The 21079-nt window shown below is 52.1% G+C and overlaps 5 protein-coding genes across 5 annotated transcripts; 1 reads left to right on the top strand and 4 right to left on the bottom strand.

Moving 5' to 3' along the window:
- Nucleotides 1-37: 37 nt before the first annotated feature.
- On the top strand, nucleotides 38-406 carry ACHE_51306A (uncharacterized protein; the record flags this gene model as incomplete). The annotated part of the gene is made up of 1 exon (XM_043281119.1): nucleotides 38-406. The coding sequence occupies one exon, from the start codon at nucleotides 38-40 to the stop codon at nucleotides 404-406; it is 369 nt and encodes a 122-aa protein (XP_043138630.1).
- Nucleotides 407-557: 151 nt separating this feature from the next.
- ACHE_51305S (uncharacterized protein) lies at nucleotides 558-4545 on the bottom strand (the record flags this gene model as incomplete). The annotated part of the gene is made up of 3 exons (XM_043281118.1): nucleotides 558-788; nucleotides 857-3689; nucleotides 3737-4545. The coding sequence occupies 3 exons, from the start codon at nucleotides 4543-4545 to the stop codon at nucleotides 558-560; spliced, it is 3873 nt and encodes a 1290-aa protein (XP_043138629.1).
- A 5911-nt stretch (nucleotides 4546-10456) lies between these two features.
- On the bottom strand, nucleotides 10457-10918 carry ACHE_51304S (uncharacterized protein; the record flags this gene model as incomplete). Its single annotated transcript, XM_043281117.1, has 1 exon — nucleotides 10457-10918. The coding sequence occupies one exon, from the start codon at nucleotides 10916-10918 to the stop codon at nucleotides 10457-10459; it is 462 nt and encodes a 153-aa protein (XP_043138628.1).
- A 410-nt stretch (nucleotides 10919-11328) lies between these two features.
- ACHE_51303S (uncharacterized protein) lies at nucleotides 11329-12684 on the bottom strand (the record flags this gene model as incomplete). Its single annotated transcript, XM_043281116.1, has 1 exon — nucleotides 11329-12684. One exon carries the CDS (start codon nucleotides 12682-12684, stop codon nucleotides 11329-11331), a length of 1356 nt encoding a protein of 451 aa, XP_043138627.1.
- Nucleotides 12685-13396: 712 nt separating this feature from the next.
- ACHE_51302S (uncharacterized protein) lies at nucleotides 13397-14326 on the bottom strand (the record flags this gene model as incomplete). Its single annotated transcript, XM_043281115.1, has 1 exon — nucleotides 13397-14326. The coding sequence occupies one exon, from the start codon at nucleotides 14324-14326 to the stop codon at nucleotides 13397-13399; it is 930 nt and encodes a 309-aa protein (XP_043138626.1).
- Nucleotides 14327-21079: the final 6753 nt, after the last annotated feature.

Here is a 21079-nt window from a genome sequence, read left to right as displayed (position 1 = left end):
CCAGCCCTAACACTGGCCGAACCGCCTGCCCTGGGCCATGGTGCAAGCCCACACACCCGGCCTCATGCCCAGCCTCATGCCCGGCCTCATGCCCGGCCTCATCACCACCCACGTCCCCTACATGCCACTGCACATTACACCCATCACATGCCTGCTCGTCCCCGTCATCCCCGCAATGCTGCCGCCGGTATCCATTCACCGTCCCATCCAGATAATCGTCCAGTACCACCCGCCGGCACCCCCGACCTGCCACCACCCCCATGTATTGCTGCACCAGCTCCCCCTCCACCTCCGGTGTGCCCAGCTGCCGCTCATCCTCCGCCCACCCCGCCGGCTGGATAATGATCGCCTGGCTGGCCTTCCCATCCCGCCCGGCTCGCCCACTTTCCTGTGCATAATCCAATAACGTCCGGGGCGTCCCAAGATGAATGATCACTCGGATATTTGGAATATCAACCCCCATGCCCAATGCACTGGTCGCGCAAAGCACTGTGGAATCCCCTCCCATGAACCGCCCCAAAATCCCACCCCGGTCCACCTGCCCACTGAAATACGCCTCACATCCCAATACCGCCGCCATCGCCTGCACCTGGTGGACCCGGTTGGCATATATCACCATCTTCCCCCCGGGCCCGGGCCCACTGGAGCTGCGCCTGCAGGAACTGAATAATCCGGGCATCCTGCTCCCATCCATATCCATGTGGTGCAGTGTGTGGAATCGGTGGCCGCCACACCCCATATGCCACATTGCCGCGGCTCGTGCGGGCCCGATATATATCGATCTGATCCTGTGGGTGGTGAATGCGCTGGCTGAACTCCGGTTCCATCTCGGGGGCAATGTGGCCGTTAAAAACACCATCTGTGTACGGGCCCGAACGAGCTTCCCAAGCTGTGCCATGGCGGACCGGAAGTTCTTCTGCTGGTTCATAATGATGTGGCATTCATCAATCACCACCCGGTCCAGCCGCTGCATCACCACCAACCGGTTGATGAATGAATGGAAATCGGGGGTGACAGCCGATTCCGGTGTGACCAGCACAATGGCTGCTTCATCACATGGCTGCTGCCGGTCCCATGCCATACATGGGATGCCTAGCCGCCGGCCCCGCTGCTGCATATCCTGCCGCAGCGAGATCAATGGCACCACCACAATGGTGGTGCCCCCGGGGACGGCCCACGCGGGCAACATGAATAACATGCTTTTCCCACCGCCGGTGGGCATGACTGCCACCACGGGGCTCTTGCCCTGCTGGATCGCCGCCATGGCGGGTGCCTGGATGCCCTGGAACTGCATGCCGGCCTGACCGGTCATCTGCTGCAGCGCAGCGGCCATGTCCATGGTCTGCAGCTGGTGGCGCCGCTCCATGTGGTGCTCCTCAGCCTCCACCTGCCATGGGGCCCGCTTGCGTTTCCCGAGCACGGGGCGAGCCCTAACCCGTTCCTGACTGGGATCATTCACCAAGCAAGCCCTAACCTGTTCCTGACCGGGATGGTGAATTGGACAGCTACCTTCATCCACCAAGCGAGCCCTAACCTGTTCCTGACCGGGATGGTGAATTGGACAGCTACCTTCATCCACCAAGCGAGCCCTAACCCGTTCCTGACCGGGATCATCCACCAAGCGAGCCCTAACCCGTTCCTGACCGGGATCATCCACCAAGCAAGCCCTAACCCGTTCCTGACCGGGATGGTGAATTGGACAGCTACCTTCATCCACCAAGCGAGCCCTAACCGCTTGCTGACTTGGATCATTCACCAAGCGAGCCCTAACCCGTTCCTGACCGGGATCATTCACCAAGCAAGCCCTAACCCGTTCCTGACTGGGATCATCCACCAAGCAAGCCCTAACCTGTTCCTGACCGGGACAGCGGCTTGGACAGCTGCCTTCATCCACCAAGCCAGCCCGAAGCCCACCGGCATCAATGTCGGCATGGACATCTCCTGGAACCCCCGTGCCGCAGCCGAACCCCAGAAACTGGTGCCAATCCACACTGGACTGCCGGAACATCGCCCGCCGGTGGCTTGTTGTGCCCGCCTGCTCCATCAGCTGCCGCCCATATACCATCCCCGCCACGTGCGATGAATGGCCCGCCTGTAAATCCGTCATATGCGCCATCCACTGGTCCGCATCCATGCCGTCCTCACAGTCAGCATCCAATGCCGCTGCCTGCTCCGTTTCATCCTGGCGGTCACTGGTGAATGTGCTGGATGCCCGCAGGAACCGCCGGCTGATGCCAATGGCAATGTCCCGGTACGCCGGAATATTCAATGCCTGGCCGAGCCGGGCCTGGGTCTCCCGCTTCAACACCTCCCGGAATCGCTCGGGGGTCCATGGCCGCTGCATGCCCGGGTCGGGGCCCCATAAATATGGGCTGGGGGGCTGCCATGCCGGTGTGCCGTTCGACGTGCCAATCAATGTGCCATTCAGTGTGCCGTTCGCCGTGCCATTCAGTGTGCCAATCGTTGTGCCATTCGACATGGCATTTGATGTGCCGGCCTGTGTGCCAATCGGTGTGCCATTCACTGTGCCATTCACTGTGCCAGCTCGTGTGCCAATCGGTATGCTGTTTGTTGTGCCGTTCAATGTGCTGTTCGATGTGCCATTCGCTGTGCCGTTTGATGTGCCGTTCGATGTGCCGTTCGACATGCCATTCACTGTACCATTCACCATGCCATTCACCGTGCCGGCTCGTGTGCCATTCAATGTGCCGGCTTGTGTGCCAATCAGTGTGCCATTCAGTATGCCGTTCACCGTGCCATTCAGTGTGCCATTGACCGTGCCGGCTCGTGTGCCATTCCATGTGCCATTCAATGTGCTGTTTGATGTGCCATTCGCCGTGCCATTTGGTGTGCCGTTCGATGTGCTGTTTGATGTGCCGTTCAGTCTACCATTCAACATGCCATTCACCGTACCATTTGGTGTGCCATTCCATGTGCCGTTCAATGTGCTGTTCGATGTGCCATTCACTGTGCCAGCTCGTGTGCCATTCGATGTGCCATTCGACATGGCATTTGATGTGCCGGCCTGTGTGCCAATCGGTGTGCCATTCACTGTGCCATTCACTGTGCCAGCTCGTGTGCCAATCGGTATGCTGTTTGTTGTGCCATTCAGTGTGCCGTTTGATATGCCATTCGCTGTGCCGTTTGATGTGCCGTTCGATGTGCCGTTCGACATGCCATTCACTGTACCATTCACCATGCCATTCACCGTGCCGGCTTGTGTGCCATTCAATGTGCCGTTCGATGTGCCATTCGACATACCATTCGATGTGCCATTCGACATACCATTCAATGTGCCATTCACCGTGCCATGCGCAGTGCCGGCCTGCCACGCTGTCAACTGGTCAATGAATGGCATCGCCAGCCACATATACCACACCACCAACTCCCCGACCGCCCGTGGCACATACCGGTGGATCAGCTTGCTGTCGTTGCTCGCATGGAAGCCCTTGTGGTATGCAGTCACCAGTGTCACCATCCCATCCTCAATGAACACATTGCGGAATTGGTTGTTCGGCGTGTTGACATACTGCACACTGAGCAGCTCGGGGGCCCGTGCCGGCTGCCCCGCCGTCATATGGATGGCCACGGCCAGTTTCTCCTTGAACCGGGCCACCCGGGCCAGATACTGTGCCACCAATGGGCCGTGGATCGCCCCCGGCGCATGAATTGCTGCTGCACGGGGCGCTCTGTGCGCAGCCGCTGGATCATCCACCACCGGCCATCCACGGGCCACCGGGTCCGGCGATCATGCAAAAAGTTCCAGCCCGGGTGCCCCTGGGTGGGATCATCATACAAGCCCTGCCACGGGATGGCGGGCAGCGGCATGGTGCTTGGGGTGTGGGCGCTGCTGGAACCATCGGCAATACATAATAGTTCACACAGCAGCTCCCGTGTGGCCCCAACCAGCCTGTGGATGAACCCACGGAATTCACCCATCGTGAAATGCAGATCCTTGTACAACAGCTCATCGGCTCCCATCCACGCCACATGGCCCGGCGCCGTGCTATTGTAATGGATCTTCAACCCATATGTGCGCCAGTCGAGCAATGTCTGCATGGGCCCATGGGTGCCACGGATCATGAAGCGGCTGACCATCTGCTGCACATGGTCATGAAATGACGGGCGATCGTGCACCGTGGTGGGGGTGGAGCGTGTGGGACTGGCACTATCACAGCCCTCATCGATATCGGCCAGTTGGGCATCTGCACTGGCCAACGGCCATGCTATTGGGCTAGCCGGTGTGCCATTTGGAGTGCCATTCGGAGTGCCATTCGGAGTGCCATTCACCATGCCATTCACTGTGCCATTCGGAGTGCCATTCACTGTGCCATTCACTGTGCCATTCACTGTGCCATTCACTGTGCCATTCACTGTGCCATTCACTGTGCCATTCACTGTGCCATTCACTGTGCCATTCACTGTGCCATTCACTGTGCCATTCGCCGTGCTAGCCTGTGCCTGCCACATCTGAATAATGTCCCCCACATGGGGATCCAACCACAGTGCCTTCTGCACCACCATGAACCGCGCAAGCTTGATCATTGTCACGAGCTCGGAATAGTAGATAATAATGAACTGAATTCCTATCTAGACTATTGTAGCCATCGACGAGAATATCGAATCTGAAGAGGAAAAGAAAAGAAAGAAGAGTCTATTTACACAAAGAAGTCTTATATATGGTTGTGTGTGGCCTCGCTAAGCAGCTGTTTGTCTCGATTGCTTTCATGGCATTGTTTGCCATGCTGACAATGAATGTTCATGAAAGCACTGAGCTGAGCCGTCACATAACCCCCTTCTTAGGCGGAGTCTGTCCTCAGACTCTATGTGGGCATGTTATCATCAGGGTGGTCCTCAATCTCATCAACTCCTTCCTCCCAGGCCTTGAGCCATTCCTGTAGTCGACGAGGTGGTCCTGGCCGATCTGGGTACCGTTGGTGGTAGTCACGTACGCGATGTGGAGAACCTTTGAAATTGGTTGCTGGGTACCATGTCCGATCCTCATCAAATCCTATCCATTTCACCTGATACTGCAACTGACGTCGAGATATGCGTGAAGCAAGCACTTCCTCCACCTCCCACTCCTGCTCATCAGCCACCACAATCGGTTCTGGAGGCTCAGTCACCTGTCCAGGCAAGGGATCATTCGCCGCCCGTCGTAGCTTGTCTGGCGAAAAAACAGGGTGTATCTTCATCGAGTCAGGGAGCTCTAACCGGTAGGAGTTACCCACCTGTTCAAGTATCGGGAAGGGTCCAGCCATCTGGCTGTCAAGCTTCTTGTTCGGTCGGTCTGTTTGATATTGACGAAGGGAGAGCCACACCTTATCACCCACATCAAAATCGACAGGGCGACGTCGACGGTCTGCTTTCTTCTTCTGTCGATCCTGGGCTTGCTTAATCTGATTGCCCACTGCTGTCCATGTCTCCTCCATTCTTTTGACAGCTTCCTGCGCCCGTCGTCGGCTAACCTTCTCATCCCGGGGAGGTCTTCTCCAACTGGGGTCCAGTCAAATGAAGTTCGAGGCTCATATCCACAGTCAATGAGGAATGGAGAGGCATCTGTTGATTCTGAAGGCAGTGTAGCTGCAGCAAAGTCAATCAAGGGTAATAACTCAGACCAATTGTCTTGATGGCGGTTGATGAAGGGTCTGAGACGGTTAACAATATGCTGATTCACAATCTCAGTTTGCCCATCAGTTTGGGCATGATACGCTGTGGAAAGCTTCAGCTTCACTCCAAGAATCCGACAGAACTCATTCCAGAACGCCGATACAAATTGGGGTCCACGGTCAGATACAATAGTCAATGGGGGTCCTCTATGGCGATAAATATGCTCAATGAACATTCGTGCAACATCTTCAGAAGTGGCAGTCTTCTTGCAAGGAATGCTTATAGGTCTCTTGCTAAATCGATCCACAATCACTAGTGCGGCATCAAATCCTCTCTTGTCAGCTGGGAAGGAGCGAAAATCCATAGATATGTGCTGCCAGGGCCGCTCTGCAATGGGTAAGGGTTGGAGCAGTCCAGGGGCACGATCACGTGGGTTCTCAGCTCTCCGGCATTTTGAGCAATTCCGTACATATCTCTCCACATCTTGTCTCCAAGTTGGCCAGTAGTACCGTGTTCTGATGAGCTGTTGGGTTTTTGTTCTCCCTGGATGTGCAGTTGATACCTGTGCATGCACTTCATCAAGTAGCCGGGTGCGGAGTTCAGGGTCATCATCAGGAACAAACAATCGATTTCCCTTCAATAGTAGTCCATCTTGCAGATTCCAATCATTCCTTCCCGTCCGAGCTTCCTCACGATGTTCCTCTGCTGTGGTAGAGTTCCGGTTTGCACTGAGTACTCGGTCTACAACTTGTAGGGTGGGCTCTAGCACGTTGATAGTGTGGACTTCAGCACATTCATTGATCTGGTTAGTTTCCATTGGCTGTTCAACAGATTCTGGTTTCAATAAAATCTGTTGGCGATAATCATCCTTTCTCTGCACTTCTGTACTGGGTCGGCTTAGGGCATCAGCCAGAGTATTCTCTCGGCCAGGGCGGTAACAGATTAGGAAGTAAAACTGGGAAAGGAACTCAGCCCACCGGGCTTGTCGGGCGTTCAACTTCTTAGTAGTCATGAAGTATTCCAGAGCGCGATGGTCAGTATATATGTTGAAACGCTCTCGGAGTTGCAGTCCTTCTAGCTCAGTTCGCCACTCCTGCAGTGCACGGATGATGGCTAGCATCTCCTTGTCATGGATCTCATAGTTGCGCTCAGCATCAGACATGCTCTTAGAGTAGTAAGCCACCGGGTGCCAGAGATCTCCATGCTTCTGGGAGAGCACTCCAGCTACTACCCCATCTGATGCATCAGTTTCCAACTTCGTCTCTAGTTCAGGATGATAGTGTCGCAGTATTGGGGCATCTGTTAAGCGTCTCTTCAGCTCCTCAAAGGCCTCCTGATGCTGTCCAATCCAGGTGAAAGGCACATCCTTTCTTGTTAGGTGATTCAGTGGCTTTGCAACACGGCTATAGTCCTTGATGAATCTTCGGTAAAAGTTGCAGAACCCAAGGAACGATTGCACACCTCGAATAGTGGTTGGCACAGCCCAATTGCGGATCACTGCAGTCTTCTCTGGATCTGCTTCAATGCCATCTGTTGTCAGGATGAACCCCAGATACTTCGTCCGAGTAACATGAAACTCGCATTTCTTAATGCTGGCCTGGAGCCCTGCAGCACGCAGTCGTTCAAGAACTTTCTTGACATGAAGTTCATGTTCCACAACATCCTTTGAATAGATGAGTAGGTCATCCACAAATGCAGTGACAAACTCATCCAAATAGTCCATGAGAGTATCATTGATAAAGCGCTGGAACGCTGCCGGTCCATTGGTGAGTCCAAAGGGAACCACATGGTATTTGTACGTTCCATATCGTGTTCTGAAGGTGGTCAGGTCCTCTGACTTTGGGTCAAGTCGAATTCGGTGAAATCCTTGTCGTATATCCAGTTTTGTGAAAATCTTTGCACCACTGATCCTCTCCATCAGTTCATTCACCAGTGGAATGGGATATCGATCCTTTCGGGTAATAGCATTCAACTTCCTGTAGTCAACACAGAATCGCAGTCCGCCTCCTGGCTTCCGTGCCATCAAGATGGGAGATGAAAAGGGTGCGGCACTGGGTCCAATGAATCCCTTATGGAGGTTATCCACAATGTAGTCCCGTGCGGCTTCCAATTCCTCTGCAGTTTGCTTGTACAAAGGGCTATAACCCACTTCTCTTTCTGCAGTCTTCCCATCTTCAAGTTCAATTTGGTAATCGTTTGCCCGTCGAAGAGGCAGTTCATCAGAAGCTGCTTTGGAGAAAACATCTGCATATTCCTGATATTGCTTGGGTAGTAGTTGTTGTACTAGTTCTTCCTCATAGTGATCTTCTTTCTGGCGGTCCTCCTCGCGTTTCTCTTCAATGATGCGGTCAATTTCAGACAGGCTAGCAATGAAGACCTCAGTGTCCTTCTTCTTCAGGTGTCGTTGGAATGGTGCTGCTCCAATTGCTGCAATATCAATTTGGGCTACTTGGTGAGATGTTGTCTCCCTTTGTAATTTCTGGTTGGCCATGACTGGTCTAGAGAGGTCCTCTGATTCCATTGATTGGTCAGTCAGGAGTGACTGGCCCCTGAGAGCACGTGACATCTTAGCCATATTCATTCGCCGGTCTGATTCCTCTTTCTGGGGAACTCGATATCGCTCTCTTTGTTCCTTCTTCTCAATTTGTCGATCACGTCGCTCCATATCAGCTTGGTGGATGGGATCAGGCTTGGAATGTTGAAGAATCTGCTTTGGAGCCACCAAGTACTGTTTGCACTGGATTTCATCCAAGAGGCTTCGCTGCTCTGGCCATACCAGCTTCCGGTGTTTGACGTTCAACCACACATCCTGACTGTCGAACCACTTACGTCCAACAATCACATCATGCTGTCCCAAATTAGCAATCAGAAAAGGTTGGTTCAAGAACCGCCGCCCATCAATAAGCAAGTGACAAATAATGGCATGGGTAATTGTTGAGCCAGTTCCTCCATCATAACCCTTTGTTCCTATGGGTGTATCAAGTCGTCGTGTTGGGACTCCAAAGAACTTTGCTAATCCAACTGCTCGTTGGGTGTCCATAAAGAGATAACCATTTGCTCCAGTGTCAGCCAGGGTCGTCAGAGGGATACTGATTCCATTGTAAGCTATCTGACTATTCACATTGAATCCCTGTCCCCCAATCAGTTGACTGAGATCTAACTCGCCTAGGTTGACACCATCTAGGCCCAGGTTGGAGACTTGCTCCTGGGCTAGACTTTTCCCGCATCATCATTTATCTCATTCACAGGTGCTTTCTGCTCGAGTTCCTTTAGTTCAGAGGTTGAAGTCTTGGTAGGACAGTCACGAGCGAGATGTCCATGTTCCTGACAATGGAAGCATCGGCCTTCCTTCATCAATCGGTCACGTTCAGCGTTACTTGTATGTGGGGTGGTGCTCCAGGATGGGGTTGGTTCTTTCTTGAAGGTGGTCCCAGCTCGATTAGTTCCCTTGCTCATATCCTTGTTGAGGGTGAATGTCCGCTTCCTCTGAGCCTGGTGGCCGATAACCTCAAGGAAACTGGCAGTCTGGGAGACTGCGCTGGAGAACTCCTGGAAGGTGTTATCCTTGATGCGGTCAGCGATACACAACTCTTGTAGCCTGGTTGTCAACTTGGTGTACAGTTCATCCTTCCAGTCCTTTTCTGCAACATCTGCTTCAGCAGCAAGGTACAGGAACTCAGACAGAAATTCATGGAACTTGTCACTGGTTTTCATATAAAGTTGTCGGAAATGATGCTTTGCAGTGGCGATGCGGTTCGGGTCATCATAAATGGTCTTCAGATGATCGAGCATGTCCTTTGAATCAGTATATGGGTTCATGGCATCCTCTCGCATACGAGGGGTGATGTGCTTCCAGGCCTTGCCCTCACAGCGGCTAGCCACATATGCCATACGGAGTTGGGAATTGTCGAAATGGTCGGCGTTGGCAGTAAGTTTTTTGGTCATCAGGAGCAGCCAGTCTTCGAATTGGGGTTCCTTACCATCAGTCAACATCGGGGGATCAGGAATCTTGGTGGTCTTTCGGACACTAGTGGTTGTTGGCATGGGTTCCTGATTGCCGCTGTTGGTCAACTGCATGGCCATCTTTGCAATCTGGCGGCTATATGCATCACGCTCAGACCTAGTCTCTGCTAGCTCCCGTTGGACATGCTCATCGTTGTCAATGCGGTCCTGAAGTTGTTCTCTAACTTCCTCCAGTTCACAGCGCAGAAGAGCAATCTCCCCATCCTTGGTTCTGCCTTGGAGTTCTCTTTCAGCACGTTGCACTCCTTGTTCGTCAATGCACTCTTCATATCGTTGGTGGATTGAACAGAGCTTCTCATACAGCCACTCAGGCTTTTCAGAGACGAACTGGAGGAACTCCTCCAATGTCACCATTTGTTGTTCTTCATTATCATCTCCATCAATGAACACAGATGATCGTCGGTTCTCTTGGTTGGTATTGTCATTCGCCTCGTTTCGGTTGGTTTCATCATCATTCGCTTCGTTCCGGTTGGCTCTAGTAGAGGCAATGGTGTTTCTTAGGCGAGGCATGTCTGCTGGGTTCGTTGCGTCGGTATCGGTGTCTATCGGTCGGTCAGAGGGGCACACTACTATGGCTCTACGATCACTGGATCGAGCCAATGAAGTAGGTGTGTGTTGAAAAGAAGGGTGAGATTCGATATTATGTCACGAGCTCGGAATAGTAGATAATAATGAACTGAATTCCTATCTAGACTATTGTAGCCATCGACGAGAATATCGAATCTGAAGAGGAAAAGAAAAGAAAGAAGAGTCTATTTACACAAAGAAGTCTTATATATGGTTGTGTGTGGCCTCGCTAAGCAGCTGTTTGTCTCGATTGCTTTCATGGCATTGTTTGCCATGCTGACAATGAATGTTCATGAAAGCACTGAGCTGAGCCGTCACAATCATCCGCGATAAAATGGGGGGTAACTGTCGGGATCACGCCACCCAGTCTCCCCCAGCCGAGCACCGCCATGGCACACACAAGGGGGCTTTCATATTCATGGGCACGGTGGCGCTGGTTGAGCAGCTCAATGCAAAACTCCAAGCAGGCACGCTCCATTGGGCTCATCATCCATGCCGGCTCGGTGCTGCCTGCATTGCCAGTCTCCTCTGCTTCTTCCACATGCTCGGGGCTCACCCCATGCCCGGCTGTGGGCTGATCTCCGGGGCTCACCCCACGCCCCTCTGTGGCCCGATAACTGCCGGGGTTCCCACCCTGCTCTAGGATCCGACCGGCCCCGGGGAACATATGGACCGCCCGAGCCCGGGCTCGATGGGGCGCCTGTTGGGGCCTCGCCATGGTGGGCATGGCAAGCTGCCACAACATCTGCCACTTCCGCTGCTGCCGCGCGGTCATCCCATACACGGGCAGTGGGCCACACCACTCCTGCATGCCCTGTCCGGCCTGGGTGGCCTGTGTGCGTGCAATGAAGCCCAACACTTGCTGTGGGCCATGGACGGGTAACCCTAATCCAACAATAGCGTTCGTCAAGCTAATGGTGCCAAGCTTACGGGAAGGAATCGATGAAGAAGAAAGGAAACAAAGTGGAATCGAACAATATATATATATCTCTCTCTCTCTCTATCTATCTCTCCATCTAGCTATATATCTCGCTATATATCTACATCTACATCTATATATATATATACACACCCCCACATACCAAACAGTGTATCCCTTAAGATGAATGATGAATGGGTGTATAGTGTCTAGTTCTCTTTCATCTCAACAGTCACATACGGCTGCTGCTGCCGCTGCCGCTTTGCTGCTGGCTCCTCCCCTTTTCCCTCCCCCCAGCCCCGCTTCCGCGGGCCTAGTGATACCTGAAACCCTAGGAAGGCATGCCACTCCCGACTGATGGCCCGGTATTGCACCCGCCGTGCCTGGATATGGCCAGGTGCCTCCTGCAGCCCCCGGGCATACACCGTCCCAGCAGCCCAGGACCCATGGCCGGCTTGCTGGTCGATCAGCCCATCATCGGCACTGTAGTCACGCTTGAACCCACCACACTGCAGGTGTGCCCGGGAGATGGCAATTGCTGCATGCCGCCAGGAAATCACATTGAGCTTGGTCTGCAGATGTATGTGGGCCTCACGCTGGAGCACCCCCCGCAGCCGGCCACTGTCCCATGCCCCCGCTGCCAGATTGGGGCCCCGTGGCCACAGGAAGGGGGAGCGTGCCTGCCGGGTGCCATGGGCCAGGGCCTGCACTGCCCGTGCAAAGGGCAGGATCAGCCATAGATAGTACACCACAAGCTCACTGACCTCCGCCGGGAGGTAGCGATGGATGATCTTGGTGGACCCTGTCATGCTGTATCCCTTGTGGTATGCCGTCACCAGACTGACCACCCCATGCTCGATGAAGAGATTGCGATGCTGGCCACACACAGTGTTGCTGTGTCGGATCCCCAGCAGCTCAGTGGCCCGCGCCGGCTGCCCAGCAGTCAGGTGCATCAGCAGGAGCAGCCGCTCCAGGAACTGGTCCACCTGTCCCAGGTAGGCATCCACCACGGTGGTGTGCCACATCACCTGGTGGTCATGCGGCCGCACCCCCACCCACTCAGCCCGCAGCCAGTCGGTGGCCACCACCCGGTCCATCAGCCATTGCTCTCCTGTGGTGGGCAGCGCTGCACGGGTGCGGTGGTCCTGCAGGAAGTTCCATCCACGCCGGTTGTTGGTCGGGTCGTCTGCCAGCTCCACCAGGGCCAGGCGCGGCACCACCGCCTCCCGGGTCTCCTCCTCATGCAGCAGGAACAGCCCCTCCAGCTCCAGCTGGGCCAGCTCCACCTGGGTGCGCACGAAGCCCCGCAGGCCCGCCATGGTCAGGTGCAGTTCCTTGTAGCTCAGGGTCTGCTGGTCATCGCTCCAGTAGATATATCCCAGACTGGTGGTGGTGTTCTGGATGCGCTTGCCAAACGTGCGCAGCCGTGTGAGCCAGTTGAAGGGGGCAGCCACCCCCGGGAGGAGGAACCGCTCCCGCATGGCCTCCAGGGCATCTGCCGGGTGCTCAACCTGACCATGGTCCGCCATCTGCACCGCGCGCTGCGCCACCAGCATCTGGGCCATCTTGATCAGCCCGGACAGGGAGCTGGTGAACGCGTAGGGGTCCCGGAAGGTCTGTTTCTCCACATCCACCCCCAACACTGCCAGGAAGGCCACCACCGCACTCTCAAAGAGATCCCCTTTCAGTGGGTGGTCCAGCAGCGCGATGGACAGGTCCAGGCAGGCATGGTCCAGTTGCTCATATGCTGCATGGCGCCGCTCGGTCCTCCGGTCCCCCTCCGGGTCCCGATCCCGATCCCCCACGGGGCGTCTGGATGACGACCCATGGGCCCCCTCCTGTGGTCCATGGTGGATGATCCGCCGCCCCGGGCCCGGGTGTGCAGAGTGGTGGCGAGGGCAATGACAGCAGCTCCGCTGCCGCCGTCTCCATCCGGTCCAGGGCCGCCAGCTGTGCAGTGGTGAGCTGGTGGCCGAGCTGCACGGCTGCATTGGGGCGGCTGGTGCGGTAGGCGAAGCAGATCAGCCGCTGCCAGACCTGCCGGTAGGCCCGGTAGGTGGAGGGCCGGAGCTGGATCAGGATGGGCCGGTCCCACACCCGTGGCCGTTGCAGGAAGCTGTTGATTCGGATCTGGTGGACCGGATTGAACAGGGTTAGCCATCCGTTGGATATTATCATCCATACAAATCGATGTATAGACGGAGAGATATAGATCGATATACATAGTATACACACACACATGCACACGCACATATATATATATATATCTCTCCCTCTCTACATGCATATGGCATATGGGTGTGCACGTGCGCGCATGTGGTGTGGGAGTGCATGTGGTGTGGGAGTGCCAATATATGTATATTTCTCGCTTGCTTGCCGACTCACCTGGTCAAACTCGTTGATCCGCCGCGTCTTGATGGACTGGTAGGCCGCCTCGATCAGCCGCTCGACGCTGGCGCTGAACACTGTCAGAAGGGGCTCAGCCGTGGGATCTGGTGGCGCAGCCAGCGGGGCCACCGCTGTGAAGGCATGCCCATGCAGGAACTCGGGCCACCGGGTGAGCTCCAGCCAGGGGGATATCTCGGTGGGCGCTTTGGCATCCGGGTCCGGCACCCGCTGGGCCCCGGCCTCCGCCGCCGCCGCGTCCTCGGCGAGGGCCCCGGCCACCTGCCTCCGGATGAACTCCACCTCACCCATGGTGGCTGCCTGGCGGGCCCGCTCCGTGTGCGCGGGTGGGGTGACCTGGAAGAAACCGCTGCCGGCACCGGATGGGAAGAAGCGCTGACAGCTGACGGTCCGATACGGGGGCAGCGGGGACACCTGGCTGGCCGGGGGCTGTCGGCCCCGGGGTCGACGGTCCGCATGGATCCGGGTCCGGTGCCGCAGGAGGCTCTCAGGATTGCACACGATGTAGGCACAGTCGGGGTGGGGGCAGCGATAGCCCGGGTGGACGGGGAGCCCCGGGACCGGTGGACTCCCCGGGGCCGGGGGCGGCGGGACCGGACGGTCAGGCTCCCGCGCGGGGTCCCAGCAGGGCCGCTTGAGCATCAGGGCACAGGCGGCCCGGCGGAGGGCCGGGGTGGCCGCGGAGGGATGCTTGGGATGGCGGTTGGCCAGGTGGGCGGCGAGATGGGCGGGCCGCACGGCGAATCCACAGGGACCACAGATCCACAGGCGATGGGTGTCGTTGTAGAGGAAGAGGTCCATCCTCTTTCGTTCTCGGTCCTTCCTTCTTTCTTTTCAGGTTTTCAGGTTGTTGCCGGTGTTCGATTGGGTTCGATGAGCACTCACCGTTTATGTGTATGGGTATGGGTATGGGTATGGGTTTGTGGATGTGGATGTGGATGTGTATAATATCTATAGATATATATATATATATATCTATATCTATATCTATATATCGGGGACAGGAAGGAAAAAGGGAAAGAAGAGAAGGGGAGCTCGCAGCGTCTTAATAACCGGACAAACAGATCGAGATCGACGGATCGACGGACGGACGGGACGAAGGGGTGGGACCGGAGACGGGACGAACGGACCAATGAGGATTAGAGAAAACCGATCGGGGGCAGGATGGGAATTGCTACTAGGGTATAGGGTATAGGGCATCAGCTAGAGTATTCTCTCGGCCAGGGCGGTAACGGATTAAGAAGTAAAACCGGGAAAGGAACTCAGCCCACCGGGCTTGTCGGGCGTTCAACTTCTTAGTAGTCATGAAGTATTCCAGAGCGGCGATGGTCAGTATATATGTTGAAACGCTCTCAGAGTTGCAGTCCTTCTAGCTCAGTTCACCACTCCTGCAGTGCACGGATGATGGCTAGCATCTCCTTGTCATGGATCTCATAGTTGCGCTCAGCATCAGACTGTTACAGAACTCACTGTATCAGCCTCACGTGATGATACAGAGTTAAGACAGGCTCATTGGATAACAGCTCATGGAGAATATGCAAGAAGGAACAGGGATCAAATTGATATTCGGCGTGTTGGCACCTGATGATCACGTGTTTCACGTGATATGCAAGGAGTATACTAATATACAAGACGGATGTTATACCATCAGCCTGGTATAGGTATACAAGTATACTATGAAAACATCATACCAGGAAAAGGGAGGATATATAAGAACACTCATTCATGTACTTAGCTTAGTTCTTCGCGATCAATACAAGTCAATCAGCATTGGTTACCTTCTAGTTTCTGACTCGTCCGCACTTAACCAACAACCCAGTATACGTACTCGGTTGGCCTTGTTTCTCCATTCGATTACCTTTACCGTTTCTACTTGTTGATTATCTTACGGAGCCTGGAGGGGGCGATATACCCATCAACGCATACGACATACCGGACCGGACCCGGAGGGGCATTGAGCATACGATTACTTGGGAGACACTTAGGGTAAGTGTCCAGTCTCGAAATACAACTAGCTAGAACCCTAGGTACGACACGAGAGAAGCCAGGTTGTGACACAGACATGCTCTTGGAGTAGTAAGCCACCGGGTGCCAGAGATCTCCATGCTTCTGGGAGAGCACTCCAGCTACTACCCCATCTGATGCATCAGTTTCCAACTTCGTCTCTAGTTCAGGATGATAGTGTCGCATAGACTGCGACATATCCTCATCCGCGGATACCACTTTGCTATCCACATCCAAATCCGCGTGGATAGGATGCGGATATCCGCATGGTATCCGCATTTGCACAATTCTCGCTAAATTAACTACATTCAGGCTGTCATGTGATGCATAACTCGCTGATTCAGATTCGTAAATATCAGTTATTTACGCCTGTTCTGATTGTAATAGGATCAGTTGGCACTTTTCCATTGTCCTCCTTATGAAATTTTTGAAAATGCTTAGGTATATTAGACCCTCTGCATTTGAAGTAATTCTAGTATCTCAAATTACAGGCGAAGTGGTGGTAGCTACTAATGATTTAGATATTAAAAGCTGACCTTGGGTGTTACAGGTGAAAATATATATTTACTGCTGGAGTGTGCAGGTGTATCCTCTACCAAGAGAACTACTCTCATGAAGATTGATTTAGGGGAACATTTGCCTGAATAAGATATCAAGCAGTAGCAGGAGCTGATTTTTATATATTTCCAATGCCTAGTCCATATAGTTCAATATGTAATTGTTGGAAAATCAAGAAAATGGGAACTTGATGATTTTATCGTGAACTTTGCGGATCTACATGGATAATTAATGGATATCATGCGGATAATCCAAGGATATCCATATCATATCTGCACTAGTGTTCATTTAAACCTATCATAATATAGAGCGGTACTCCATAATAATAGATCTATCTACTCTACATGTAACTCCCTGCAATAGTCAATGTCCCCTGAAGCCATGTTTAAATCTTTCTGTGAGTCCCTCACATTTTGCTCAGTGATAGTTTCCTATTTACACATTTTTCAATATGTCACAAAACCAACAATCTCAGTTTTCTGATTCTTTCTATGATTCTGACTTTCTTCAATCAGACATTATACAACCATTCTCTGATAGTCAGCAAACCATCCTTTCTGCACCTGATTCAGACTTCACTTTTCCACCACCACGACCTCGTGCTCCTGATACTCTTGCTCGGGTTGGTCCTAAATTCCGCCAGAATTGGATTCTTTACAGCAATATGGCAAAAACCAACTTTGTTGAATGGTGGTTAAAAACAGACTTTGGATCAAAGAGGGAGGTGAGGAATACAATACATTGGGATGGTAGAAAATCATCCAAATGCTGGGAGCAATTTGAACAAGTTGCACATGAAAAGACTGGCGAGCCAAAGGTCATGTGTAAACGCTGCCATAATATCCTTGTTCACCCACATCATCGCCGTGCAGGATCATCTCCAATGCAAGCACACCTCAAAGGATCTGGCTGTCGCAGTCTAATACCAAGAAAGCGAGGTGTTGATCAGCTTCTACAGGACTCAGTAAGGCTAAGTGCTGATATAATTCTTTTTCTTACTTTAAGAACACTAATAATGTTAATAATTTCTAGTCACATTTATCCGCCAAGAGAGTGTTTACCCCAGATCTATGGATGGAAAAGCTGCTTAATTTCATCACTATTGCACGGCTTCCCTTCCGTATTGTTGAGCATCCTGAATTTAAGGACCTTGTTGAACTTGCACAGCTTGCCCCATCAAGACCAGATATCCCTTCCACCACAACTATTCGACGCCATCTACACACAATGGTTAAAGAACGACAACAAAAGCTGCTCCAGAGGCTTCCACCAGGAGGGAAGCTTTCAATTGCACTTGACTGCTGGACATCTCCCTTTTGCCAAGCATTTATGGCAATCACTGGCTATTTTATTGATCAGGAATGGAACTACTGTGAGATCCTTCTTGGCTTTGAGCCGCTTTATGGAACCCATACTGGCAGTAATCTAAGCTCAGTCCTCTTCAATATTCTCCAGGAGCATAATGTCACTGACCGTGTGCTATCAATCACAACTGATAATGCATCGAACAATAACACCATGATGTCAAGCATTCAAGCATCTGTTCAGGCACAAAATCTTAATAGTGATACCATTATTATCCGGGTTCCATGCATTGCACATGTTATTCAGCTGAGCTTGAATCAGCTCCTTGGGAAAATGAAAGCAAACCCAGTCAACGATACAACAGAGACAGAATGGTCAGATGCATGTACACACTCCCTTCATACAAGATATCAGACAAAGGAGATTGCAGACACATTAAACAAGGTATAATATGCTCTTATCCTCTACCCTAATATCTAATAACTACTAACAGTATTGAAAGGTTCGGAGCCTTGCTATCTTTATCAATGCAAGTCCACAGCGCCGGGAAGCATTCCTAGATCTTCAGACCAAACAGCCAAAGCTTGTTCCTTACCAAGATGTTCGTACACGCTGGAATTCTACATTTTTGATGCTTCGCCGTGCCAAACAACTGCAGCCTATTTTCGATGAATACTGTATGATGCATCAATATCTCCATTTCAAGCTCAATAAGGAGGAATGGCGCCAAATTGAGTATCTTCTTTGGGTTACCCAGCCTTTCTTTCAATTCACCACTGCCCTTTCAAAGACAAAGGATGTTACTGTTCATCTGATCTTTGGCATTTACAATAAGCTGTTTGACCACCTTGAGGCATCTATACAGCAGCTTCAGCGCAAGAAAGTCCCCTGGAAGAAGACAATGCTTGATGCACTAGAAGCAGCGCGGTCTAAGCTCTCTGATTACTATGGTAATACAGATAATGAGCTCCATGGTGATATCTTCGCAATTAGCACAATTATGGCTCCATCAAACAAGCTTCAGTTCTTTTCCACTAAGGATTGGGAGGATGATACAATTGACTATTGTGCACGATACCGCAATAGCCTTGACAACTATCTTGAGCGGTATAAAAAGCAGCTTTCTGATAAGCACATACTGCCAATGCATCAACCATCTACAAGCCCTACTTCTGAGCTTGAGATGCTACTTAACTCTACAACCCCCAGATCTCAGCATTCACAAACAAGAAAGAATAATGATGAGCTTACACAATATCTAGAGAGAGGTCAGTGCTTATTTTATGTCTTGGATGATTATGACTAACACTAATAGCAGGTCTTGTTTATACTCCTCCAAGACTCTTCTGGAAAGAGCATGAGCTTGAATTTCCAGCACTATCAAGCCTTGCTCGGGATATCCTTTCTATCCCAGCTAGTGGTGCTGGTGTTGAGCGCCTCTTTAACTCTGCTCGTGATATCTGTCATTATCGTCGAGGAAACCTCAAATCTGATACAATCAAGGATCTGATGATGTATATGTGCACATCAAAGTTTGAGATTAAACAAGAGGAGCTAGATTTGATAAAAGAGTATCTCTCAGCTGGTGAAATTACAGGCATTGAGGAGGAAAAAGCCCTCTCTCAGCCCCAGGAAGATTTGGAACCAATAAGCGACAATGAGGAAGATGATATACTATATAACTCACAGCCTGCAGCACCTAGTGAGCATGCCCTAGGGAAACGACGCAGAAGCATTTCTTCTGAGCCAAGGGATGAGATAGACCATGAGCTTGATGATGATGATGGTGATCATCCTCTACCTAATATACCAGAAGAAAAGAGTAGTATGCAGGCACGTTCAAGAAGAGTTCGGAAACAGCCAAAGATGCCAGCTGGCTTTGAAATTGATAGATACTAGTTCCTATTAGAAGAATTACAATAAATTGAGTTATGACAAAAGTTCTCTTCGATCCAATATCAACAAATGTGAATTATTCAACCAGTAGACTTTCTTACAACTACAATACCATTTAATACTGCCAAGGATCGCATAAATTATGTAGACACAGATTCGTCAAATTTGCACTGTTTACATATCCACATGGATATCCAAATCCACATGCGGATAGCAAATGCTATCCAAATCCATATCCGCACGGATATGAGGATGTCAAATGCTATCCAAATCCGCAAATTTGCGGATTTGGATATGTATAATTTGGATATTTTGCGGATCGTGTCGCAGTCTACCGCCGGGCCATCGACCCGGCAAACATCCATCTCGTTGAACAGATAGATCCACTACTGATGAGCCCCTGGGATATAAATCCAGAGCCCAAAGAGCGGCCAATTGCAATTCCGAAGACACAGTCCAAAGAAGCGTTTAAAAAGTGGCTAGAGAGCATCCCACCTTCAGCAATGGTCATATACACAGATGGGTCCAAAGAAAAGGAGGACACTGCTGCAGGCGCTGGCTGGGTAGGCTACTGGGGCACCAGTACGATCAAGATCCTCTGTGGGCACAGGAAGCTCCCCAACCAGGAGGTATTTGATGCAGAGGCCCACGCGGCCCTGCTTGGCCTACAGGCGGCCCTCAAAGACCCCAGAACCCGATACGCAACAGACATATACATCTGCCTAGACAACTTGGAAGCAGTACAGCAACTCCAAGGCCAACCCAAAGGATCAAGTCAATCAACATTCATGAACTTCCAAAAAGCCGCCCAGATTTGGCCACACTGCCCCAGAGCACCTGGCATACAATCAGGCACAGTACAGGTGAAATGGGTCCCTGGACACACAGGCATCAAAGGAAATGAAGAGGCGGATAAGGAGGCCAAGTTGGGCTGCCATGCTCCCTTTGAGTTCCCTCTACCACCTGCCTCAATAGCAGCCGCCAAGCGGGCAGCCCAGACAGTGCACTGGCAATGCTTTGCACAATTCTGGGCAGAGAAGGCCCCCAAACGATATAAGGACCTTGGTATAGGAATAGAGAAGCGGCCACTGGAGCTCCATCTTCCCCGAGCAGCTCTGGGTCGCCTCCTAGCAGCCAGGAGCGGTCATGGTGACTTTGCAGAGTACCATGAACGTTTTAAACATGATGAGGCCCTACTGACATGCTCATGTGGCCGCAGAAAAGAGCCCTCCCACTTCTATTTCTGCCGAGAGGGTCGCAAAGCAGCGGCACATCCTTGGGGCCAACAACGAGTAGTGGATATCCTCACCAAAAAGACCGGTTTCACTGCATATGCAGATTGGCTGGATAGATCACATTTCTATACTGCCATCTGTAAACGCCATTAAGATGCTAAATGTGTCAAAGTTGGGAACCTCTAGGGCTTACCTCTGGTTCCCTCCTCTCCTTTCCTCCTTCCCCTCCTCTTCCCCTTCTTCCCCCCCTCTTCTTCTCACTTCTCCTTGTTTCCATATCAAGAAAACTCGAAGATGCCTAGATTGCTTTTAACAGCTGTGAAAACCCAAGCAGCTCCCCGCGCGGGGAGCTACCTGTATTTAGATGATAGATGGTAGTTTAGCTAGGAGATAGGCAGTTCCGATCTGCCCGTCGTATGTCCCGCACCGGGACCAGGGCTTTTCCGCTTCCGAGGCTCCCAAGGAGCCGTGGAGGCGTGGAAAGACCCGACCCTCGACGTTAAATAGAGACACACACACACACACTACTACTACTACCATTTATGGTTCGAGGTGC

The sequence above is a fragment of the Aspergillus chevalieri genome, chromosome 5 (assembly GCF_016861735.1).
Source record: "Aspergillus chevalieri M1 DNA, chromosome 5, nearly complete sequence".
In the NCBI taxonomy this organism is placed as follows: Eukaryota; Fungi; Ascomycota; class Eurotiomycetes; order Eurotiales; family Aspergillaceae; genus Aspergillus; species Aspergillus chevalieri.
Note: the sequence above shows the minus strand (reverse complement) of the source record. Positions and strands in the feature narration are given on the sequence as shown.